We start from the raw sequence: 23,321 nt of genomic DNA, 5'->3' as shown, positions 1-23,321 counted from the left end.
CAAGCAACTATATCCAGACCGACATATTTATTTCAAATTTAGCAGTGTCTTGCCGACATAAAAAGATAATTATGCATACTAGTAGTTATTGTAGTCAATTTGTACTTTGAAGCATTAGCACTTAGCACATAAGTGCTAATGCTGCAGTGCAGCCAGCCAGTGCAGCAACCCGGTTGGAGACAGGCCACGCCTTCCTGCCAAGGTCAGCCAATCAAGTTTGGCTCATAACTGTCGCTGCTGTTTTTGCGGCCAATCGGCACGCGGTATGCAAACGAGACAGTAACAACAGCATTGTCCAGGAGAATTTCATGAGAAGTTACCAGATTTTGTTCCTCAGTTGTGAAGAACAGACGGATCAGAGCGTACGTGCACGGTGCTCGTCGACATACTACATTTACAGCCATCGATCATCAGTCAGCACTATAGCCTGCTCTCTGGGACGTGCATTGGATCTTGGATTTTATATGTACAACATGACGTTTGAGGAACTAAATGGGGATTACTCTCAAGAAAGGTATGCAGACATCCATGGAATGAGAGATTACATTAGACATAGACATAACACATGTCCAACTCCAAGCCCGGCGTGCCGGCCCGGCAGTGAGAGAGTGTACAGAGGACTTTGTTCCTTTGTCGACATGCGGGCGGCCCGTGCACATTATTATGCGTTAATTAATGCTTAAAAAAGGGGGGAAAAGTTGTCACCATTTGCAAAATCGGATAGGCAGTATTGCAGTCGATATGCAGCATCGTGACACACTGAATATTAGAAGTTCTCTTTTGTATGAAATATTCGAAGGACACTCTTTCTCTTCTCTGCTGAGCCTGCACTGTCACGAGGTATACTTCCACAGCACGCGAACAACTTGCACGTTTGCTCGAGATAACATTTCTATGGTTTACCGTACAACTTTAAATGAAAGTAGAGGATTTTCTTTTTTGTCTTTTTTGCAAGTGATTTCGCCTGCAAAATGTGTTATTTTACATGACTGACAAACCACTTCTCGTCTTGTCACTTCCACCGGGTGCAGGCTATAGCTAGCAAAGCCTAGCATGACCAGACACAGCTGCACAAAGCAAAAAAGGCTGGACTGCGTGATTTTATTTAACTTTAAGTTGTTACTAATACTGACATGTATTCTTCATTGTGTTACAGAATGGATTCTGTGGCGAAAGCATTGGAGGAGGTCCTCAGTACCGCATTGCCACAAGGCTGCATAACTGTTGGTGTCTATGAAGCAGCCAAGTCACTCAATGTGTAAGTGTACTTATCAGATAGAACACACCAAGTCGACACTTCTTATCAAGAGCATGGTTGTTTCGGATAATTTGTGACTTTTACTGTAAAACTTGGAGCCACTAAACTGCTCCACCCTGGAATTAGTCATCAAATTACACACACACACACACACACACACACACACACACACACACACACACACACACACACACACACACACACACACACACACACACACACACAGAGATATATAATAATAATAATAATTGTGAAAGGATTAAACATGAGATTATTGTAGTCATTCATCTGCAAATGTGCAAAAGAACTAAAGTAACACTGTTTTTCTTCCACCCTTCAGAGATCCTGATAACGTGGTCCTTTGCATTCTGGCCACAGATGACGACGACGTGAAAGACGTGGCCCTCCAGATCCACTTCACACTCATCCAGGCGTTCTGCTGTGAGAATGACATCAACATCCTGAGGGTGAACAACACCAGCCGCCTAGCAGAGATCCTTGGTGTCGGTGGAGGGGGGAAGCAGACTGGAGGAGAGCCCATGGACCTGCACTGTGTCCTGGTCACTGTAAGTGCCAATTCTCTTCGCCCCCTCTCCCCCTTCTATGTGGAATGAGCCGTTTATGAATTAATATCAAGGCATTTTGTGTGTAATATTGCTGTTTATGTAATTGGTTGAGTTTGTTGTAGTCACATGTGCAGGAGGACAAGCAAATTCATAATTAATTACAGGACTTCATGTGGTAATCGGGCTCATGTGAAATTGCAGCATTGTTCAATTCCCTTTAAAACGTGTTTTATTACACTGAGGCCTTGCAGACTGCCATTTCCAAGCATGTGAGTTTAACTAGGCGTGTGTCCTTACTATGAAGGACATGCCAGAACATGCCCTCGTGCACAGCATTTACTTACTTAGAACTGCTCCCCTTCACGTGATTTGTGGGGAATATCAGCATATGGTATTTCTTTGTATGTCACCTGCAAAATCCCATGTACTACACCTGCAAATTATTAAAGCTATCGTCTTTTCTCCCATTTTCTTGATTTTATCAGAGCCCACATGCTTCACAGTGGAAGGACCCTGCTTTGAGCAAAGTGAATCACTTCTGCAGGGAGAGCCGGTGTATGGACCAGTGGGTGCCCATCATTAACTTACCTGAACGATGAACAGCTTCGCTACCAGCAGCGGCAAAGAGACCATTCATGGTTCTGTTATCTGCATAGGAAGAGCGGTGTGAACACTGATGGACCCGTTGCCACCATGGGGTCAAATCCCAAAGAATTGCTTGATGGGATAATGAAACCGCAGCACCAAACTGAACGAATTTGGAGGAATAACGATGAGGACCCTGCAATCTTGAAGGGGATGTGTTGAATAATCAAATGGGCATGGCTTTCCCAACGGGTTCAGGACTGTCAGGGAGTTGTGACACTTGGCCTTGGAAACCAGACAAGACGGCAAGGCACTTTTTTTTATTAAGGCAATAAAAAGCCTCTGTGCTTGTTAATGTAAAGGAGGACACTGTATATGGAATATAACATGTATTTGTGTGGCAAGGCACCTGTGGCAAAAAAGTGGAGAGAAACTCGAGCACTGTGGTTGAGGGGGACGAAGGCCTTAGAACCTATCTCCACTTAAACAAAAGCACTTGTTGAAACACTGGACTGTTGAAATTTCACATTCATTTACATTGTTGATGTTACAATTGTTTGTTATTATTATTTTTATATACATTTTATATATTATATTTAAAAAGGGAAGGGCTAAATATCCAATGAACAGTGAAGAATATGTTCTGTGTGTTCAGTGTTTCAGGTGCCAGCTGGTTTTTAAGTGGCACGGTTGTTTTCTACAAGTTAAGTTATTTCTAATGATATTTAAGTGTATTTATGTTTCTTTTTTTTTTTTACCCTTAAATATTTGCAAATTCTTATAAAAGACACACTTGGCATTGTGTTCAATAAAAAATAGTTTTGGAACCAGAGCTTAGATGGCTTCTTTCCTTGTCCTTTCATTTTGCATTTCTGGAAATGTAACAAAGCAGAGGTGAATCCCAATCCCCCCCCCCTTTTCCCCAGCAAACAGTTGTAAAGGGGAGTCACGTGTGGATCAGAGGGGTCACGCTGTCCTTGGTGACATCTCTGTGCTGGAAGCAGAACAATAATCCTTGCCGTTCTCTGCTGTGGGTTTTGCCTGGGTCAGCAGGACCACACTCATTCATCCGCACAGATTCCCCTTTCACTCAAACCCAGAGATTTGTTGGGACAATTTAGCCAGGTGATTTCTTTGAATAGAGCCTATTTTTGACTGTTATGTGTGCCCTGATGATGAGACAAGAACAACTGAATACACAATTATTAATGCTTTGCTAAAGAAGTGCATTTTCATTTTCAGTGCATGTTAAAGTACAACAGAACCAACATTTAATTTCATATACTGTGGATATTCACATAATAAATCACATACTGTATATAACTGGACATATGTATTTTGCATAATTCAAACTACATTTGGTGAGGTTACAATGGTGTTCAAGCTTTTACCAGCCATTTCTTGACTTGCTCTGGACTTTAAATGGAATGAAAGGTGTGGCTTACAATACATGCCTGGAATTTCTAAAGTTGGTAAATGAGATGATAGCATGCAACCGGGTTGCTTACTTAATGCTCACATGACAGTGTCATGCAAAGTGGTGTAAAGTAACTAGTACATTTACTTAAGTATACAATTTTGAGGTATTTACTGTACTTCAAAATTTCAGTACTTTTCTACTCCTACATTTGAAATGGGACATTCTGCATAATGAGTACTTTTACTTTAGATATTTTAAGTACATGCCAACGCTTTTGTTAATTTTGAATTCCAGACTTTTACTTGTAACAAAGTATTTCAGTATATTGCAGTATTGAATGCTTTTACTTCAGTAAAACATTTGAGTACCTTTTTCCACCACTGCTATTGTGTCACATGCAGTGTTTGCTGGCCAATGTCACAGTCAGGCAATGTGATGTAAGGCAGGCATTCCCCGTGGTAAGTCGTAAGTGCAGAATCATGGTCACGAGAAGGGGAGCCTCGCCCACGGTATCTAACCTTTAATCAGAGAGACACACTACTGTACACTGGACTGACCTTGAGATTCCACATGATGGAAAAACAATATGACTTGATGTTCTCAAAGCTTTATTAGCAATGTGTCATATATCACCGCCTTGACCCGAAGAGCATGGTAATTTAATTTAATTTAACACTTCAAAACACACACAACAATGAAATATAGGAAGGAAAAAAACCCAGATGAGACTAAATTATCACATTCTCATCACATTCCATAAGGTGAGTATAACTTTCTCATACTGCATTCCTATAGTGACATGTCCGATAGTTATGGTGTCCTTTAAAAAGGCCAAGACAACAATGTTGTTCTCTTGGGTACTGTGTTAAAGGTCAGGCTCTGCTGGTATCCTCAGCCGTGTGACTGAAGGTTGTGACACTGACTGATGTCATGTCATGTGGTATAATGAACCAGGGGGAAAGGTTATTTTAAGACAGGATGGCTGATCTAGTGTTGTGTTTGGCACTTTCTTTCCCACTGAATCCCTCTTGCACTGACTTCCGTCACAAGGGAATGGGCATTTGCTGAAAGGAGGCATTTTGCATTTCTGCGCCCCTTGGTCATCAAATATTATACACAAATATTTATTAAACAATACAATAAGTCTATAAGCCTGGTAGCTGCTAGCTGTTAGGCAGCCCATGGCTATTTTAATGTTCCAGTTCAACACCCCTGGGCATAACCACTATGATCAGTACTAATAGTATGTTATACTTAAATACATTAGCTATGATTATCTTAACCACCAGCCTGCAGTGCAACACGTTGCGAACTTGTAGCTCTGCAGATTTCCCCTATTTTTGATGCATACAATGCATATTGATACATACAATAACTAAATATTATAGGCCTATTATCATATGTTTTATTTTACAATCACAACCAGTCCATTCATCAGGGATCAATACATCCAATTTGTATATTACGAGTGAGGTGATGTCATGTGCGCTGCTCAATATGAGGTCATCCTTTGTCTCATCAATTCAGATATCACGAATCAATGTAGCTCTCCCATTTGAAGTACATATCAAGAGAAGATAGTGCTGTAGCGAATTAACTCAAAATAGGGAAATTACTGTTTGTACAGTTGACTGTACAAACAGTACAGTACAGTACAGTACAGTAATTTCCCTATTTTGTTCAAAAACAGCATGCAACCAACGTACATGTTAGTGGGAAGTGAAGTTGCACAAACTAAACACAACTCAAATACTAATTACACTGCAACCTTTCAATGGGAGATGTGGCTTTATCTGATGTAGCCCTGCAGACTTTGAGGTTTAAAGAGTACAGACTGACCCTCCTCACCCCAACATCCCGCCCCAAAGCGCCAACGGGCAGTCAGTCAAATGACTTTATAGGCTCGCCGCTCAACTGTCCTGTCTCTATATGGGTAATGGGAACTTCCGAAAAAGCAGAGGTGCTGCTTGGTTCACGTACTGTGCCAACACCTTCGCTCACACATTACCCCCACACAGCCTCATCCTCTGCTTGCCCCCCCCCTCTGCCCGCCTCCCCCCCTCCCCCACATCAGCACATTCCAGTACACACTGTAACTACTCAGGCAGATTTTGAACAGAGGCACGCTGTCAGTGGGACTTGCCTGCCAGGCCCACTGGCGTACGCTTCCCTATCATCATCCTCCTCGCATTGCTGCACAATGAGAGATAGGATTTTGCCATGTAGTCTAGTCCCCGTGGAGGGTCACATGCCGCATGCCTTTTTGGGTGCACCGGATCCATGCTTATTATGCACAGCATTCTGCCCCACATTAGCACATATTTTGGGAATGTCACAACTTGGTGTAATATGCTTTGTGTATACATTTTTGGGGGTTTTATCAATCCACTGTGGAGCTGATCTTTGTAGCACATGACAAAGAGAACATGTATTATGCTATCTCGGCTTGGTGGTTTGCAGTGCTGGACAGTAATGTAGCCTCTCTTAATGTGCCGAACATTGTCCTGAATCCTCCATACACAATACCATTAATGCACCTGTAGCACAGTTGAACAATACCATGTCATTGAAACAACACCTCACAGTATTTAAGATCATCCTCACAATAGGCAATCCAACAATGCCATGTCCCTAGCATGAGAAAATGACATGAGTAATAAATAGCCAGTGTTGTGCATTTGTAACAATAGCTGACGGTGGATATTACTACTATTTGATCTCCCTTTTGTGTGCAGTGTTTCTCTGCCAGCTGCCGACGACAGGCAAGGTCAGAGAAACCCAAGCGACCACCAGCGGATTATCAAAACAAGCTTTTAGTCCGGGTCAGTGTTTTCCCCAAAATAGCTCCTCAAAGCGGAAACCATGTGTTAGGCACCTTCTATATTTAACACTCTTGTACTTGTGATCTGAGGCTGCAATGGTGAGAGGGTTGGGTGTAGTTCATCCATAGGTAGTCTGTAAAAAAGGAAAAGAAAGAAAAGAAAAACATGACTGTGGGCCAGAAGCTAATGAGAGGAAACAAGGTGCAAGGCTATAGATAACCTTCCAGGTTTATTTATACAGTAGCTATCATTAAGGGACTGGAGTCCCTCTGAACTGTAAAGTGAGCTACATCTGAATATGAACCCCCCTATACTCCATGTATATGTAGACTCATTGTCTCCACCAGGCCGAAGGCATGGGGAGAGAGTATGTTTTGCACTCCGTCCGTGTGTGTGTGTGTGTGTCACAGTGTGTGTGTGTGTGTGTGTGTGTGTGTGTGTGTGTGTGTGTGTGTGTGTGTGTGCGTGCGTGCGTGTGTCCGTCCGTCCGTCCGTCCTTCCTTCCGTCCGTCCGTTACCAGCTAATCTCCGGCATATTTCTCCACGGTGTGTTATAGCGCCACCATGAGGCCGATTTAGGCAAAACACATTTCTGTAGATAACTCGTACACATTTTATCCATACATCATACAATTCGGTATACACTATCTCCATAGTCATGTGATCAACACAGATCTGCACAATTTCCCATCTTCCATCTCGATTGGCTAAGATTGGCTTCCAAAGCTCACATGATTGGTCCGTTTCGAACAAAATGTAACAAATTGTCCAATTTCCATGAAATTATACATTATACAATTATCCACTAGGCCAGGACGACATGCCACTATTTATTTCCCGAATCAGCCTCACGGTGGCGCTATAACAGGCCATTTCCTGTTTTTACCTATAACATCTGTATACAACTTATGTATGCGCACTCCCTAGAGGCCATGGAAAAACATTTTCCCTGAATCCCTCCACATCTGCCGGTTATAGCGCCACCATGAGGCCGCTACAAAACACATTGTTTATGTTAGTCGCACAGATTTAATCAAAATCTCAAGCAAATCGGTACACATGATCTCTGTAGTCATGTGATCAAGATGAGCCTGTTGGATTGCTCAGATTCTACACTGATTAGCTAAGATTGCCTTCCAAAGTTTTTAGGAGTAGTACAAAATGTCCTGCACATCCAGAATTCTATCTTCAGAGATGCTATGAGTGATCTGGCTCTGCATTTCCTCAACAAAATGAAGACAATTGAAAACAAACAAACAAAAAAACATGTTTATATTACTCCTAAACATCACACACCTCCTGGTGGACACCTGTGCCCAGAAGGGCACGTTATTCTAGTTATACAGTAGGTCTTCTTGTCTCCACCAGGCCGAAGGCATGAGAGAGTATGTTTTGCCCTCCGTCCGTCCGTCCGTGTGTGTGTGTGTGTGTGTGTGTGTGTGTGTGTGTGTGTGTGTGTGTGTGTGTGTGTGTGTGTGCGTGCGTGCGTCCGTCCGTCCGTCCGTCCGTCCGTCCGTTAACAGCTAATCTCCGTCACCGTTAATCCGGTCGATGCCAAACTTTGCACACACACTCCCTGGATGCCAACAATGAACATCTGCCCCAAATCTTCCAGAACGGACTGTTATAGCGCCACCATGAGGCAGCTTTTCACCATTTTTACCTATAACTGCACCAATCTGCGTGAAACATTGCATGCACCCTCCCTAGAGGCCAAGGAAAAGCCTTTGACATGCATATTTCACATCTGCCTTTTGGATAATACTCCTCCAGATTTTGCAGGATTGGCCCGTTTTGAACAACAAGCCTCAAATCATGAATGCATGTAGGACTAGTAGCATGCCAAAGTTTGTGCTATTGCCATAGAGAATGCATTGGGCGTTTAAGTTAAATAACTCAGAAACTACAAAACATTTAAAAGTAAAAAGTTCCAGCATGTGTCTCCACAGTAAGCTGAATAATACAAAGTGTAAATGGAGTTTCTAGGTGAAAGTGATTTTTTGACATGCCAAAATCTGCCATTGAGCCCCATTATAAAAGTCTCAAATTTGAAAGCACTACATTTCTAAAACTATGACACCTTTCAAAGATTCCTTTTCAGGCAAACATGTCCACCGTAAGATGAAACTAAGTAGGCTAGAATGGGGTTGGTAGGTTTAAGTATGTAGGACTAGTAGCATGCCAAAGTTTGTGCTATTGCCATAGAGAATGCATTGGGCATCCGATCGCATCTTCAAAGTTCCGGGTATGTGAACCTGAAAAAAGCCCCCCCCCTCATGAAAAGAGGCGGCAGTCTATGGGCGGTCCGCTTCCTTTACGTGTATATGTCAGGGGATCTAAAATGGACGCGCCCATGATCTAGTGTGAGTGAATAGAAGAGTAACACTCGATTCCCCCTCCCCTCCTGTTTCTACATGGTTTCTCCCGAGGAGGTGGATGGATTTTCCGAGAACGAGAGAGAGACAGACCCCCCCCCGGGGGTCGGTCTCTCTCTTGTTCTCGGAAAATGATTGAACGCACTACGCAGCCTAAGAAGTGCATCGACTTGCCCGCAGCCCGTATATGCCAATCGCCATAAAACCCCACGGCGAATAAGAATAATCTGCAACGGATCACATGGAGTCATGGACAGATGCATGTTTCCTTCTTCATATTATGAACTAACAAACGAATCACATTATCGAGGGACCGACATGTCTTCCGTTGGGGATCTGCACATAGCCGTCTTCGCCAGCAATCACTATAGCTCGTGTGATTGTAACACCTTTTTATTAATTATAATTCCAGTGATAAGACCACAATGAACGCGTCGGGGACGTCATCGACCCGGTTGTAATGTATAACGAATACACATTTCCTCATCCTAAACCGTTGTGTTCTGTGGTGGAAGCCATTTCCCCTTCCTCGTCGAGTTGTCATCTTGACATCACAGCCGGGCTTAGCTCCTTTTTAGACGTTTTTTATCCCATTTTTAGACGCACGTCTAATAGCCGGCTATTTCTGAGTGGGATGGTCAAAAATGATGAAAAATGAGGATACATTTATTTTCAAAAATTAAAAAAACGATGCTTTAAAAAATTAAAAAAAAAATTCAAATCCTCAAAAATGATGAAAAACGGCGTGCTATAGTATGCCGTACGGTATGGGCTATAGACCATGTTCAAAAATGATGAAAAACAAGGTACATTTTTTTCCAAAATTCCAAAAAACGATGGAATATAACCCATGTTTTTTTTCATTTTTTTTCATTTTTTTCAAATCCTCAAAAATGATGAAAAACAGCGTGCTACAGTATGTCTTACGTTATGGGCTATAGCCCATGGTCCAAAATGATGAAAAACGAGGTAAATTTTTTCCCCCAAAATTTCAAAAAACGATGGGCGATAACCCATGTTTTTTTTTTTTTCATTTTTTTCAAATCCTCAAAAATGATGAAAAACGGCGTGCTATAGTATGCCTTAGCGTATGGGCTATAGCCCCATGGTCCAAAATGATGAAAAACGAGGTTAATTTTTTTTCCGAAATTTCAAAAAACTATGGGCTATAACCCATGTTTGTTTGTTTTTTCATTTTTTTCAAATCCTCAAAAATGATGAAAAACGGCGTGCTATAGTATGCCGTACGGTATGGGCTATAGACCATGTTCAAAAATGATGAAAAACGAGGTACATTTTTTTCCAAATTTTCAAAAAACGATGGGCTATAACCCATGTTTTTTTTCATTTTTTTCAAATCCTCAAAAATGATGAAAAACGGCGTGCTACAGTATGCCTTACGGTATGGGCTATAGCCCATGGTCCAAAATGATGAAAAACGAGGTTAATCTTTTTTTTCCAAAATTTCAAAAAACTATGGGCTATAACCCATGTTTTTTTTTTTTTTTTTTTTTTTTAATCCTCAAAAATGATGAAAAACGGCGTGCTATAGTATGCCTTACGGTATGGTCTATAGCCCATTGTCCAAAATGATGAAAAACTAGGTTAATTTTCTTTTCCAAAATTTCAAAAAATGTTTTTTTTTTTTTCATTTTTTTCAAATCCTCAAAAATGATGAAAAACGGCGTGCTATAGTATGCCTTACGGTATGGGCTATAGCCCATTGTCCAAAATTATGAAAAACGAGGTTAATTATTTTTCCCAAATTTTTAAAAAACGATGGGCTATAACCCATGTTTTTTTTTTTTCCTTTTTTTTCAAATCCTCAAAAATGATGAAAAACGGCGTGCTATAGTATGCCTTAGGGTATGGGCTATAGCCCATGGTCCAAAATGATGAAAAACTAGGATTTTTTTTTCCAAATTTTCAAAAAACGATGGGCTATAACCCATGTTTTTTTTCATTTTTTTTCAAATCCTCAAAAATGATGAAAAACGGCGTGCTACAGTATGCCTTACGGTATGGGCTATAGCCCATGGTCCAAAATGATGAAAAACAAGGTTAATCTTTTTTTTCCAAAATTTCAAAAAACTATGGGCTATAACCCATGTTTTCTTTTTTTTTCTTCAAATCCTCAAAAATGATGAAAAACGGCGTGCTATAGTATGCCTTAGGGTATGGGCTATAGCCCATGGTCCAAAATGATGAAAAACGAGGTTAATTTTTTTTCCGAAATTTCAAAAAACTATGGGCTATAACCCATGTTTGTTTGTTTTTTCATTTTTTTCAAATCCTCAAAAATGATGAAAAACGGCGTGCTATAGTATGCCGTACGGTATGGGCTATAGACCATGTTCAAAAATGATGAAAAACGAGGTACATTTTTTTCCAAATTTTCAAAAAACGATGGGCTATAACCCATGTTTTTTTTCATTTTTTTCAAATCCTCAAAAATGATGAAAAACGGCGTGCTACAGTATGCCTTACGGTATGGGCTATAGCCCATGGTCCAAAATGATGAAAAACGAGGTTAATCTTTTTTTTCCAAAATTTCAAAAAACTATGGGCTATAACCCATGTTTTTTTTTTTTTTTTTTTTTTTTAATCCTCAAAAATGATGAAAAACGGCGTGCTATAGTATGCCTTACGGTATGGTCTATAGCCCATTGTCCAAAATGATGAAAAACTAGGTTAATTTTCTTTTCCAAAATTTCCAATTTTTTTTTTTTTTTTTTCATTTTTTTCAAATCCTCAAAAATGATGAAAAACGGCGTGCTATAGTATGCCTTACGGTATGGGCTATAGCCCATTGTCCAAAATTATGAAAAACGAGGTTAATTATTTTTCCCAAATTTTTAAAAAACGATGGGCTATAACCCATGTTTTTTTTTTTTCCTTTTTTTTCAAATCCTCAAAAATGATGAAAAACGGCGTGCTATAGTATGCCTTAGGGTATGGGCTATAGCCCATGGTCCAAAATGATGAAAAACTAGGTTAATCTTTTTTTTCCAAAATTTCAAAAAACTATGGGCTATAACCCATGTTTTCTTTTTTTTTCTTCAAATCCTCAAAAATGATGAAAAACGGCGTGCTATAGTATGCCTTAGGGTATGGGCTATAGCCCATGGTCCAAAATGATGAAAAACGAGGTAAATCTTTTTTTCCGAAATTTCAAAAAACTATGGGCTATAACCCATGTTTTGTTTTTTTCCATTTTTTTCAAATCCTCAAAAATGATGAAAAACGGTGTGCTATAGTATGCCTTACGGCAGGGTTCCCCGAAATTTTTTCCTCAAGGGCCATATCTTGACTAGCGTACCAGGCTGGGGGCCGAGTCTGCAAGACCCCATTTGAAAAACGATGGGCTATAACCCATGTTTTTTTTCATTTTTTTCAAATCCTCAAAAATGATGAAAAACGGCGTGCTACAGTATGCCTTACGGTATGGGCTATAGCCCATGGTCCAAAATGATGAAAAACGAGGTTAATCTTTTTTTCCCAAAATTTCAAAAAACTATGGGCTATAACCCATGTTTTTTGTTTTTTTTTTCAAATCCTCAAAAATGATGAAAAACGGCGTGCTATAGTATGCCTTAGGGTATGGGCTATAGCCCATGGTCCAAAATGATGAAAAACGAGGTAAATCTTTTTTTCCGAAATTTCAAAAAACTATGGGCTATAACCCATGTTTTTTTTTTTTTTTTAATTTTTTCAAATCCTCAAAAATGATGAAAAACGGTGTGCTATAGTATGCCTTACGGTATGGGCTATAGCCCATGGTCCAAAATGATGAAAAACAAGGTTAATCTTTTTTTTCCAAAATTTCAAAAAACTATGGGCTATAACCCATGTTTTCTTTTTTTTTCTTCAAATCCTCAAAAATGATGAAAAACGGCGTGCTATAGTATGCCTTAGGGTATGGGCTATAGCCCATGGTCCAAAATGATGAAAAACGAGGTAAATCTTTTTTTCCGAAATTTCAAAAAACTATGGGCTATAACCCATGTTTTGTTTTTTTCCATTTTTTTCAAATCCTCAAAAATGATGAAAAACGGTGTGCTATAGTATGCCTTACGGCAGGGTTCCCCGAAAATTTTTCCTCAAGGGCCATATCTTGACTAGCGTACCAGGCTGGGGGCCGAGTCTGCAAGACCCCATTTGAAAAACGATGGGCTATAACCCATGTTTTTTTTCATTTTTTTCAAATCCTCAAAAATGATGAAAAACGGCGTGCTACAGTATGCCTTACGGTATGGGCTATAGCCCATGGTCCAAAATGATGAAAAACGAGGTTAATCTTTTTTTCCCAAAATTTCAAAAAACTATGGGCTATAACCCATGTTTTTTTTTTTTTTTTTTCAAATCCTCAAAAATGATGAAAAACGGCGTGCTATAGTATGCCTTAGGGCAGGGGTATTCAATTAGATTAGGCCGGGGGCCACAACTGTAGAATTATTGTGTGTGGGGGGCCGCACAGTGTGCGCGCGAAGCGCGGAAATTTGTGGGTTCTCAAAATGCTTTTTGTGCTCAAACATGAAGATTTATGTTTATTTCGATCCGCACAGTAATGAGCAGGATAATATGTCTATACAGGTATATGCCACCTTAGAATAGATGTAGGCCTAGACCTATTTGACAGTGCATAAACAGCATTGCTTTGACATTAACGACTGGACGGACACACACACACACACACACACACAAACACACACACACACACACACACACACACACACTCACTCTGCTGTGGGCAGTTCAGAAACCCGTCCACGACCACCAGTGACATCATCGTTAGGCAGATTGTTTTTTAAACAAGATTTATTCACGTGAGAATAGTTTATCAGACTATAAAGATCAGATTACATAGAGCAGTGATTCCCAAAGTGGGGTTCGGGGTCCGGGGACCCCCAGGGTCCTGGAGGCAGTTCCAGGGGGTCCCCAGGGAAATGATGGTTTGGAACCAAATGGACCCTTATGGGTCTGTAACTGTAACTGTGTACAAATGGAACCAAATGGACCCTAACAGGGTTTATTATTGTGAGAATGATGGCTTCCATTTTCGCATTGCAACTTTTCAGGACTAGAAAGCCTGCAGTTTCTATTAGCTTGGATTCTCCATTGATGTCACTGTTGGGTGGGTTTCTGAACTGCCCACAGCCCTCCTATGTGACACAGACCGAGTAGAAAAAAACGTGTCATTTTATCATGATTATTAGTGAGGACCTATTATATGAAGATAGGTTGAAAAGTGGTCCTTTAATGATTACCGTCATTATGGTAATCAAACAATTAATATCGCACACACCATACCTGTAACTTTTATTATCCCTCTTATTATTCTCAAAAAAAAAAAAAAAAAAAATGATTTTTTTTTTTTTTTTTTTATTCTTCCAGGGGCCACAAGGGGGCGCTCCGCGGGCCGCATGTGGCCCGCGGGCCGCCAATTGAATATCCCTGCCTTAGGGTATGGGCTATAGCCCATGGTCCAAAATGATGAAAAACGAGGTAAATCTTTTTTTCCGAAATTTCAAAAAACTATGGGCTATAACCCATGTTTTTTTTTTTTTTTTAATTTTTTCAAATCCTCAAAAATGATGAAAAACGGTGTGCTATAGTATGCCTTACGGTATGGGCTATAGCCCATGGTCCAAAATGATGAAAAACAAGGTTAATTTATTGTTCCAAAATTTCAAAAAACGATGGGCTATAACCCATGTTTTTTTTTTTTTTTTTTTTTTCAAATCCTCAAAAATGATGAAAAACGGCGTGCTATAGTATGCCTTACGGTATGGTCTATAGCCCATTGTCCAAAATGATGAAAAACTAGGTTAATTTTCTTTTCCAAAATTTCAAAAAATGATGGGCTATAACCCATGGTTTTTTTTTTTCATTTTTTTCAAATCCTCAAAAATGATGAAAAACGGCGTGCTATAGTATGCCTTACGGTATGGGCTATAGCCCATTGTCCAAAATTATGAAAAACGAGGTTAATTATTTTTCCCAAAATTTAAAAAAACGATGGGCTATAACCCATGTTTTTTTTTTTTTTCATTTTTTTCAAATCCTCAAAAATTATGAAAAACGGCGTGCTATAGTATGCCTTAGGGTATGGGCTATAGCCCATGGTCCAAAATGATGAAAAACTAGGAATTTTTCTTTCCAAATTTTCAAAAAACGATGGGCTATAACCCATGTTTTTTTTCATTTTTTTTCATTTTTTTCAAATCCTCAAAAATGATGAAAAACGGCGTGCTACAGTATGCCTTACGGTATGGGCTATAGCCCATGGTCCAAAATGATGAAAAACAAGGTTAATCTTTTTTTTCCAAAATTTCAAAAAACTATGGGCTATAACCCATGTTTTCTTTTTTTTTCTTCAAATCCTCAAAAATGATGAAAAACGGCGTGCTATAGTATGCCTTAGGGTATGGGCTATAGCCCATGGTCCAAAATGATGAAAAACGAGGTAAATCTTTTTTTCCGAAATTTCAAAAAACTATGGGCTATAACCCATGTTTTGTTTTTTTCCATTTTTTTCAAATCCTCAAAAATGATGAAAAACGGTGTGCTATAGTAAGCCTTACGGCAGGGTTCCCCGATAAATTTTCCTCAAGGGCCATATCTTGACTAGCGTACCAGGCTGGGGGCCGAGTCTGCAAGACCCCATTTGAAAAGGATGCCCAGTTTGACATGCATAGGCTACTGACCCCCATTCAATGCCATTTATATCTGGGACCCTTAAAAAAAAAAAAAAGAAAAAAAAGACTTTTTCTTTTTTTGGAAATTCTTTCATGGGCCACAAGGGGGCGCTCTGTGGGCCGCAAATGGCCCGCGGGCCGCCTATTGGGGTACCCTGCCTTACGGTATGGGCTATAGCCCATGGTCCAAAATGATGAAAAACAAGGTAAATTTATTTTTCCAAAATTTCAAAAAACGATGGGCTATAACCCATGTTTTTTTTTCTTTTTTTTTTTTCAAATCCTCAAAAATGATGAAAAACGGCGTGCTATAGTATGCCATACGGTATGGGCTATAGCCCATTGTCCAAAATGATGAAAAATTGGTTAATTTTCTTTTCCAAATTTTCAAAAAATGATGGGCTATAACCCATGTTTTTTTTTTTTCATTTTTTTCAAATCCTCAAAAATGATGAAAAACGGCGTGCTATAGTATGCCTTACGGTATGGGCTATAGCCCATGGTCCAAAATTATGAAAAACGAGGTTAATTATTTTTCCCAAATTTAAAAAAAACGATGGGCTATAACCCATGTTTTTTTTTGTTTTCATTTTTTTCAAATCCTCAAAAATGATGAAAAACGGCGTGCTATAGTATGCCTTAGAGTATGGGCTATAGCCCATGGTCCAAAATGATGAAAAACTAGGTCATTTTTTTCCCCAAAATTTCAAAAAACAATGGGCTATAACCCATGTTTTTTTTTTTTTTTCATTTTTTTCAAATCATCAAAAATGATGAAAAACGGCGTGCTATAGTGTGCCTTACGGTATGGGCTATAGCCCATGGTCCAAAATAATGAAAACGAGGTTAATTTTTTTTTCCAAAATTTCAAAAAATGATGGGCTATAACCCATGTTTTTTTTTTTTTCATTTTTTTCAAATCCTCAAAAATGATGAAAAACGGCGTGCTATAGTATGCCTTACGGTATGGGCTATAGCCCATGGTCCAAAATAATGAAAACAAGGTTAATTTTTTTTTCCAAAATTTCAAAAAATTATGGGCTATAACCCATGTTTTTTTTTTTTTCATTTTTTTCAAATCCTCAAAAATGATGAAAAACGGCGTGCTATAGTATGCCTTACGGTATGGGCTATAGCCCATGGTCCAAAATAATGAAAACAAGGTTAATTTTTTTTTCCAAAATTTCAAAAAATGATGGGCTATAACCCATGTTTTTTTTTTTTTCATTTTTTTCAAATCCTCAAAAATGATGAAAAACGGCGTGCTATAGTATGCCTTACGGTATGGGCTATAGCCCATGGTCCAAAATGATGAAAAACGAGGTTAATTATTTTTCCCAAAACTTAAAAAAACGATGGGCTATAACCCATGTTTGTTTTTTTTTGTTTTTTTTCAAATCCTCAAAAATGATGAAAAACGGCGTGCTATAGTATGCCTTACGGTATGGGCTATAGCCCATGGTCCAAAATGATGAAAAACGAGGTTAATTATTTTTCCCAAAACTTTAAAAAACGATGGGCTATAACCCATGTTTTTTTTGTTTTTTTTTTCAAATCCTCAAAAATGATGAAAAACGGCGTGCTATAGTATGCCTTACGGTATGGGCTATAACCCATTGTCCAAAATGATGAAAAACTAGGTTAATTTTCTTTTCTAAAATTTCAAAAAATGATGGGCTATAACCCATGTTTTTCTTTTTTGTTTTTTTTTCAAATCCTCAAAAATGATGAAAAACGGCGTGCTATAGTATGCCTTACGGTATGGGCTATAGCCCATGGTCCAAAATGATGAAAAACGAGGTTAATTATTTTTCCCAAAATTAAAAAAAACGATGGGCTATAACCCATGTTTTTTTTTTTTTTCATTTTTTTCAAATCCTCAAAAATGATGAAAAACGGCGTGCTATAGTATGCCTTACGGTATGGGCTATAGCCCATGGTCCAAAATGATGAAAAACTAGGTTAATTTTTTTCCCCAAATTTTCAAAAAACGATGGGCTATAACCCATGTTTTTTTTTTTAAATTTTTTTCAAATCCTAAAAAATGATGAAAAACGGCGTGCTATAGTATGCCTTACGGCATGGGCTATAGCCCATGGTCCAAAATAAAGAAAAACAAGGTTAATTTTTTTTTCCAAAATTTCAAAAAATGATGGGCTATAACCCATGTTTTGTTTTTTTTCATTTTTTTCAAATCCTCAAAAATGATGAAAAACGGCGTGCTATAGTATGCCTTACGGTATGGGCTATAGCCCATGGTCCAAAATAATGAAAACGAGGTTAATTTTTTTTTCCAAAATTTCAAAAAATGATGGGCTATAACCCATGTTTTTTTATTTTTCTTTTTTTTTTCAAATCCTCAAAAATGATGAAAAACGGCGTGCTATAGTATGCCTTACGGTATGGGCTATAGCCCATGGTCCAAAATGATGAAAAACGAGGTTAATTATTTTTCCCAAAACTTTAAAAAACGATGGGCTATAACCCATGTTTTTTTTTTTTTTCATTTTTTTCAAATCCTCAAAAATGATGAAAAACGGCGTGCTATAGTATGCCTTACGGTATGGGCTATAACCCATTGTCCAAAATGATGAAAAACTAGGTTAATTTTCTTTTCTAAAATTTCTAAAAATGATGGGCTATAACCCATGTTTTTCTTTTTTGTTTTTTTTTCAAATCCTCAAAAATGATGAAAAACGGCGTGCTATAGTATGCCTTACGGTATGGGCTATAGCCCATGGTCCAAAATGATGAAAAACGAGGTTAATTATTTTTCCCAAAATAAAAAAAAACGATGGGCTATAACCCATGTTTTGTTTTTTTTTCATTTTTTTCAAATCCTCAAAAATGATGAAAAACGGCGTGCTATAGTATGCCTTACGGTATGGGCTATAGCCCATGGTCCAAAATGATGAAAAACGAGGTTAATTATTTTTCCCAAAACTTTTAAAAACGATGGGCTATAACCCATGTTTTTTTTTTTTTAATTTTTTTCAAATCCTCAAAAATGATGAAAAACGGCGTGCTATAGTATGCCTTACGGCATGGGCTATAGCCCATGGTCCAAAATAATGAAAAACAAGGTTAATTTTTTTTTCCAAAATTTCAAAAAATGATGGGCTATAACCCATGTTTTGTTTTTTTTCATTTTTTTCAAATCCTCAAAAATGATGAAAAACGGCGTGCTATAGTATGCCTTACGGTATGGGCTATAGCCCATGGTCCAAAATAATGAAAACGAGGTTAATTTTTTTTTCCAAAATTTCAAAAAATGATGGGCTATAACCCATGTTTTTTTTTGTTTTTTTTGTTTTCAAATCCTCAAAAATGATGAAAAACGGCGTGCTATAGTATGCCTTACGGTATGTGCTATAGCCCATGGTCCAAAATGATGAAAAACAAGGTTAATTATTTTTCCCAAAACTTTAAAAAACGATGGGCTATAACCCATGTTTTTTTTTTTTTTCATTTTTTTCAAATCCTCAAAAATGATGAAAAACGGCGTGCTATAGTATGCCTTACGGTATGGGCTATAACCCATTGTCCAAAATGATGAAAAACTAGGTTAATTTTCTTTTCTAAAATTTCAAAAAATGATGGGCTATAACCCATGTTTTTCTTTTTTGTTTGTTTTTCAAATCCTCAAAAATTATGAAAAACGGCGTGCTATAGTATGCCTTACGGTATGGGCTATAGCCCATGGTCCAAAATGATGAAAAACGAGGTTAATTATTTTTCCCAAAATTAAAAAAAACGATGGGCTATAACCCATGTTTTGTTTTTTTTTCATTTTTTTCAAATCCTCAAAAATGATGAAAAACGGCGTGCTATAGTATGCCTTACGGTATGGGCTATAGCCCATGGTCCAAAATGATGAAAAACAAGGTTAATTATTTTTCCCAAAACTTTTAAAAACGATGGGCTATAACCCATGTTTTTTTTTTTTTAATTTTTTTCAAATCCTCAAAAATGATGAAAAACGGCGTGCTATAGTATGCCTTACGGCATGGGCTATAGCCCATGGTCCAAAATAATGAAAAACAAGGTTAATTTTTTTTTCCAAAATTTCAAAAAATGATGGGCTATAACCCATGTTTTGTTTTTTTTCATTTTTTTCAAATCCTCAAAAATGATGAAAAACGGCGTGCTATAGTATGCCTTACGGCAGGGATGTCAAACTCAAATACACGGTGGGCCAAAATGAAGAAATTGGTAGAAGTCGAGGGCCGGACTGTGTTTCAACACACGGGACATTTTTTGGTAGCTGAAAGTTGACCACAAGTGATATACTTTCACTGCTGATCAATAGTGAAGAGAAGACGCAGGCTTGCGCTCGCGGGCCCTCGATACACGTGTGACAATGCACTCGCAGTGCATTGTGGGACTTGTAGTATTATGGTGGTCCGTGCAATATACCAGAGGGCCAGTTCTAATAGTAATTAAATATCATCCCGCGGGCCAAAGATAATTCATTCACGGGCCTGATTTGGCCCCCGGGCCTTGAGTTTGACATATATGCCTTACGGTATGGGCTATAGCCCATGGTCCAAAATAATGAAAACGAGGTTAATTTTTTTTTCCAAAATTTCAAAAAATGATGGGCTATAACCCATGTTTTTTTTTTTTTTTTTTTTTTTCAAATCCTCAAAAATGATGAAAAACGGCGTGCTATAGTATGCCTTACGGTATGGGCTATAGCCCATGGTCCAAAAAGATGAAAAAACGAGGTTAATTATTTTTCCCAAAACTTTAAAAAACGATGGGCTATAACCCATGTTTTTTTTTTTTTTTTTTTTTTCAAATCCTCAAAAATGATGAAAAACGGCGTGCTATAGTATGCCTTACGGTATGGGCTATAACCCATTGTCCAAAATGATGAAAAACTAGGTTAATTTTCTTTTCTAAAATTTCAAAAAATGATGGGCTATAACCCATGTTTTTCTTTTTTTTTTTTTTTTCAAATCCTCAAAAATGATGAAAAACGGCGTGCTATAGTATGCCTTACGGTATGGGCTATAGCCCATGGTCCAAAATGATGAAAAACGAGGTTAATTATTTTTCCCAAAATTTTAAAAAACGATGGGCTATAACCCATGTTTTGTTTTTTTTTCATTTTTTTCAAATCCTCAAAAATGATGAAAAACGGCGTGCTATAGTATGCCTTACGGTATGGGCTATAACCCATGGTCCAAAATGATGAAAAACTAGGTTAATTTTTTTTCCCAAATTTTCAAAAAACGATGGGCTATAACCCATGTTTTTTTTTTTTTTTTTTTTTTCAAATCCTCAAAAATGATGAAAAACGGCGTGCTATAGTATGCCTTACGGTATGGGCTATAGCCCATGGTCCAAAATGATGAAAAACGAGGTTAATTATTTTTCCCAAAACTTTAAAAAACGATGGGCTATAACCCATGTTTTTTTTTTTTTCATTTTTTTCAAATCCTCAAAAATGATGAAAAACGGCGTGCTATAGTATGCCTTACGGTATGGGCTATAACCCATTGTCCAAAATGATGAAAAACTAGGTTAATTTTCTTTTCTAAAATTTCAAAAAATGATGGGCTATAACCCATGTTTTTCTTTTTTGTTTTTTTTTCAAATCCTCAAAAATTATGAAAAACGGCGTGCTATAGTATGCCTTACGGTATGGGCTATAGCCCATGGTCCAAAATGATGAAAAACGAGGTTAATTATTTTTCCCAAAATTAAAAAAAACGATGGGCTATAACCCATGTTTTGTTTTTTTTTTCATTTTTTTCAAATCCTCAAAAATGATGAAAAACGGCGTGCTATAGTATGCCTTACGGTATGGGCTATAGCCCATGGTCCAAAATGATGAAAAACGAGGTTAATTATTTTTCCCAAAACTTTTAAAAACGATGGGCTATAACCCATGTTTTTTTTTTTTTAATTTTTTTCAAATCCTCAAAAATGATGAAAAACGGCGTGCTATAGTATGCCTTACGGCATGGGCTATAGCCCATGGTCCAAAATAATGAAAAACAAGGTTAATTTTTTTTTCCAAAATTTCAAAAAATGATGGGCTATAACCCATGTTTTGTTTTTTTTCATTTTTTTCAAATCCTCAAAAATGATGAAAAACGGCGTGCTATAGTATGCCTTACGGCAGGGATGTCAAACTCAAATACACGGTGGGCCAAAATGAAGAAATTGGTAGAAGTCGAGGGCCGGACTGTGTTTCAACACACGGGACATTTTTTGGTAGCTGAAAGTTGACCACAAGTGATATACTTTCACTGCTGATCAATAGTGAAGAGAAGACGCAGGCTTGCGCTCGCGGGCCCTCGATACACGTGTGACAATGCACTCGCAGTGCATTGTGGGACTTGTAGTATTATGGTGGTCCGTGCAATATACCAGAGGGCCAGTTCTAATAGTAATTAAATATCATCCCGCGGGCCAAAGATAATTCATTCACGGGCCTGATTTGGCCCCCGGGCCTTGAGTTTGACATATATGCCTTACGGTATGGGCTATAGCCCATGGTCCAAAATAATGAAAACGAGGTTAATTTTTTTTTCCAAAATTTCAAAAAATGATGGGCTATAACCCATGTTTTTTTTTTTTTTTTTTTTTTTCAAATCCTCAAAAATGATGAAAAACGGCGTGCTATAGTATGCCTTACGGTATGGGCTATAGCCCATGGTCCAAAAAGATGAAAAAACGAGGTTAATTATTTTTCCCAAAACTTTAAAAAACGATGGGCTATAACCCATGTTTTTTTTTTTTTTCTTTTTTTTCAAATCCTCAAAAATGATGAAAAACGGCGTGCTATAGTATGCCTTACGGTATGGGCTATAACCCATTGTCCAAAATGATGAAAAACTAGGTTAATTTTCTTTTCTAAAATTTCAAAAAATGATGGGCTATAACCCATGTTTTTCTTTTTTTTTTTTTTTTTCAAATCCTCAAAAATGATGAAAAACGGCGTGCTATAGTATGCCTTACGGTATGGGCTATAGCCCATGGTCCAAAATGATGAAAAACGAGGTTAATTATTTTTCCCAAAATTTTAAAAAACGATGGGCTATAACCCATGTTTTGTTTTTTTTTCATTTTTTTCAAATCCTCAAAAATGATGAAAAACGGCGTGCTATAGTATGCCTTACGGTATGGGCTATAACCCATGGTCCAAAATGATGAAAAACTAGGTTAATTTTTTTTCCCAAATTTTCAAAAAACGATGGGCTATAACCCATGTTTTTTTTTTTTTTTTTTTTTTCAAATCCTCAAAAATGATGAAAAACGGCGTGCTATAGTATGCCTTACGGTATGGGCTATAGCCCATGGTCCAAAATGATGAAAAACGAGGTTAATTATTTTTCCCAAAACTTTAAAAAACGATGGGCTATAACCCATGTTTTTTTTTTTTTCATTTTTTTCAAATCCTCAAAAATGATGAAAAACGGCGTGCTATAGTATGCCTTACGGTATGGGCTATAACCCATTGTCCAAAATGATGAAAAACTAGGTTAATTTTCTTTTCTAAAATTTCAAAAAATGATGGGCTATAACCCATGTTTTTCTTTTTTGTTTTTTTTTCAAATCCTCAAAAATTATGAAAAACGGCGTG

At 37.9% G+C, this 23,321-nt stretch overlaps 1 protein-coding gene across 1 annotated transcript; it reads left to right on the top strand.

Annotated features, from left to right (window-relative positions):
* Positions 1–280: 280 nt before the first annotated feature.
* On the top strand, positions 281–3,241 carry LOC310870317 (growth arrest and DNA damage-inducible protein GADD45 alpha-like). The gene is made up of 4 exons (XM_083781495.1): positions 281–514; positions 1,157–1,258; positions 1,599–1,824; positions 2,310–3,241. The coding sequence occupies exons 1-4, from the start codon at positions 309–311 to the stop codon at positions 2,421–2,423; spliced, it is 648 nt and encodes a 215-aa protein (XP_083637621.1). The 5' UTR covers positions 281–308; the 3' UTR covers positions 2,424–3,241.
* Positions 3,242–23,321: the final 20,080 nt, after the last annotated feature.

Source organism: Protomyctophum parallelum (assembly GCF_964188405.1).
Source record: "Protomyctophum parallelum genome assembly, chromosome: 14".
Taxonomy (NCBI): Eukaryota; Metazoa; Chordata; class Actinopteri; order Myctophiformes; family Myctophidae; genus Protomyctophum; species Protomyctophum parallelum.
Note: the sequence above shows the minus strand (reverse complement) of the source record. Positions and strands in the feature narration are given on the sequence as shown.

Coding starts and splice junctions, on each gene's coding strand:
- LOC310870317 (XM_083781495.1), top strand. CDS start 309: ATGAGAAGTTACCAGATTTTGTTCCTCAGTTGTGAAGAACAGACGGAT. Junction 1,259..1,598: donor GCAGCCAAGTCACTCAATGT/GTAAGTGTACTT, acceptor TCCACCCTTCAG/AGATCCTGATAACGTGGTCC. Junction 1,825..2,309: donor TGCACTGTGTCCTGGTCACT/GTAAGTGCCAAT, acceptor TGATTTTATCAG/AGCCCACATGCTTCACAGTG.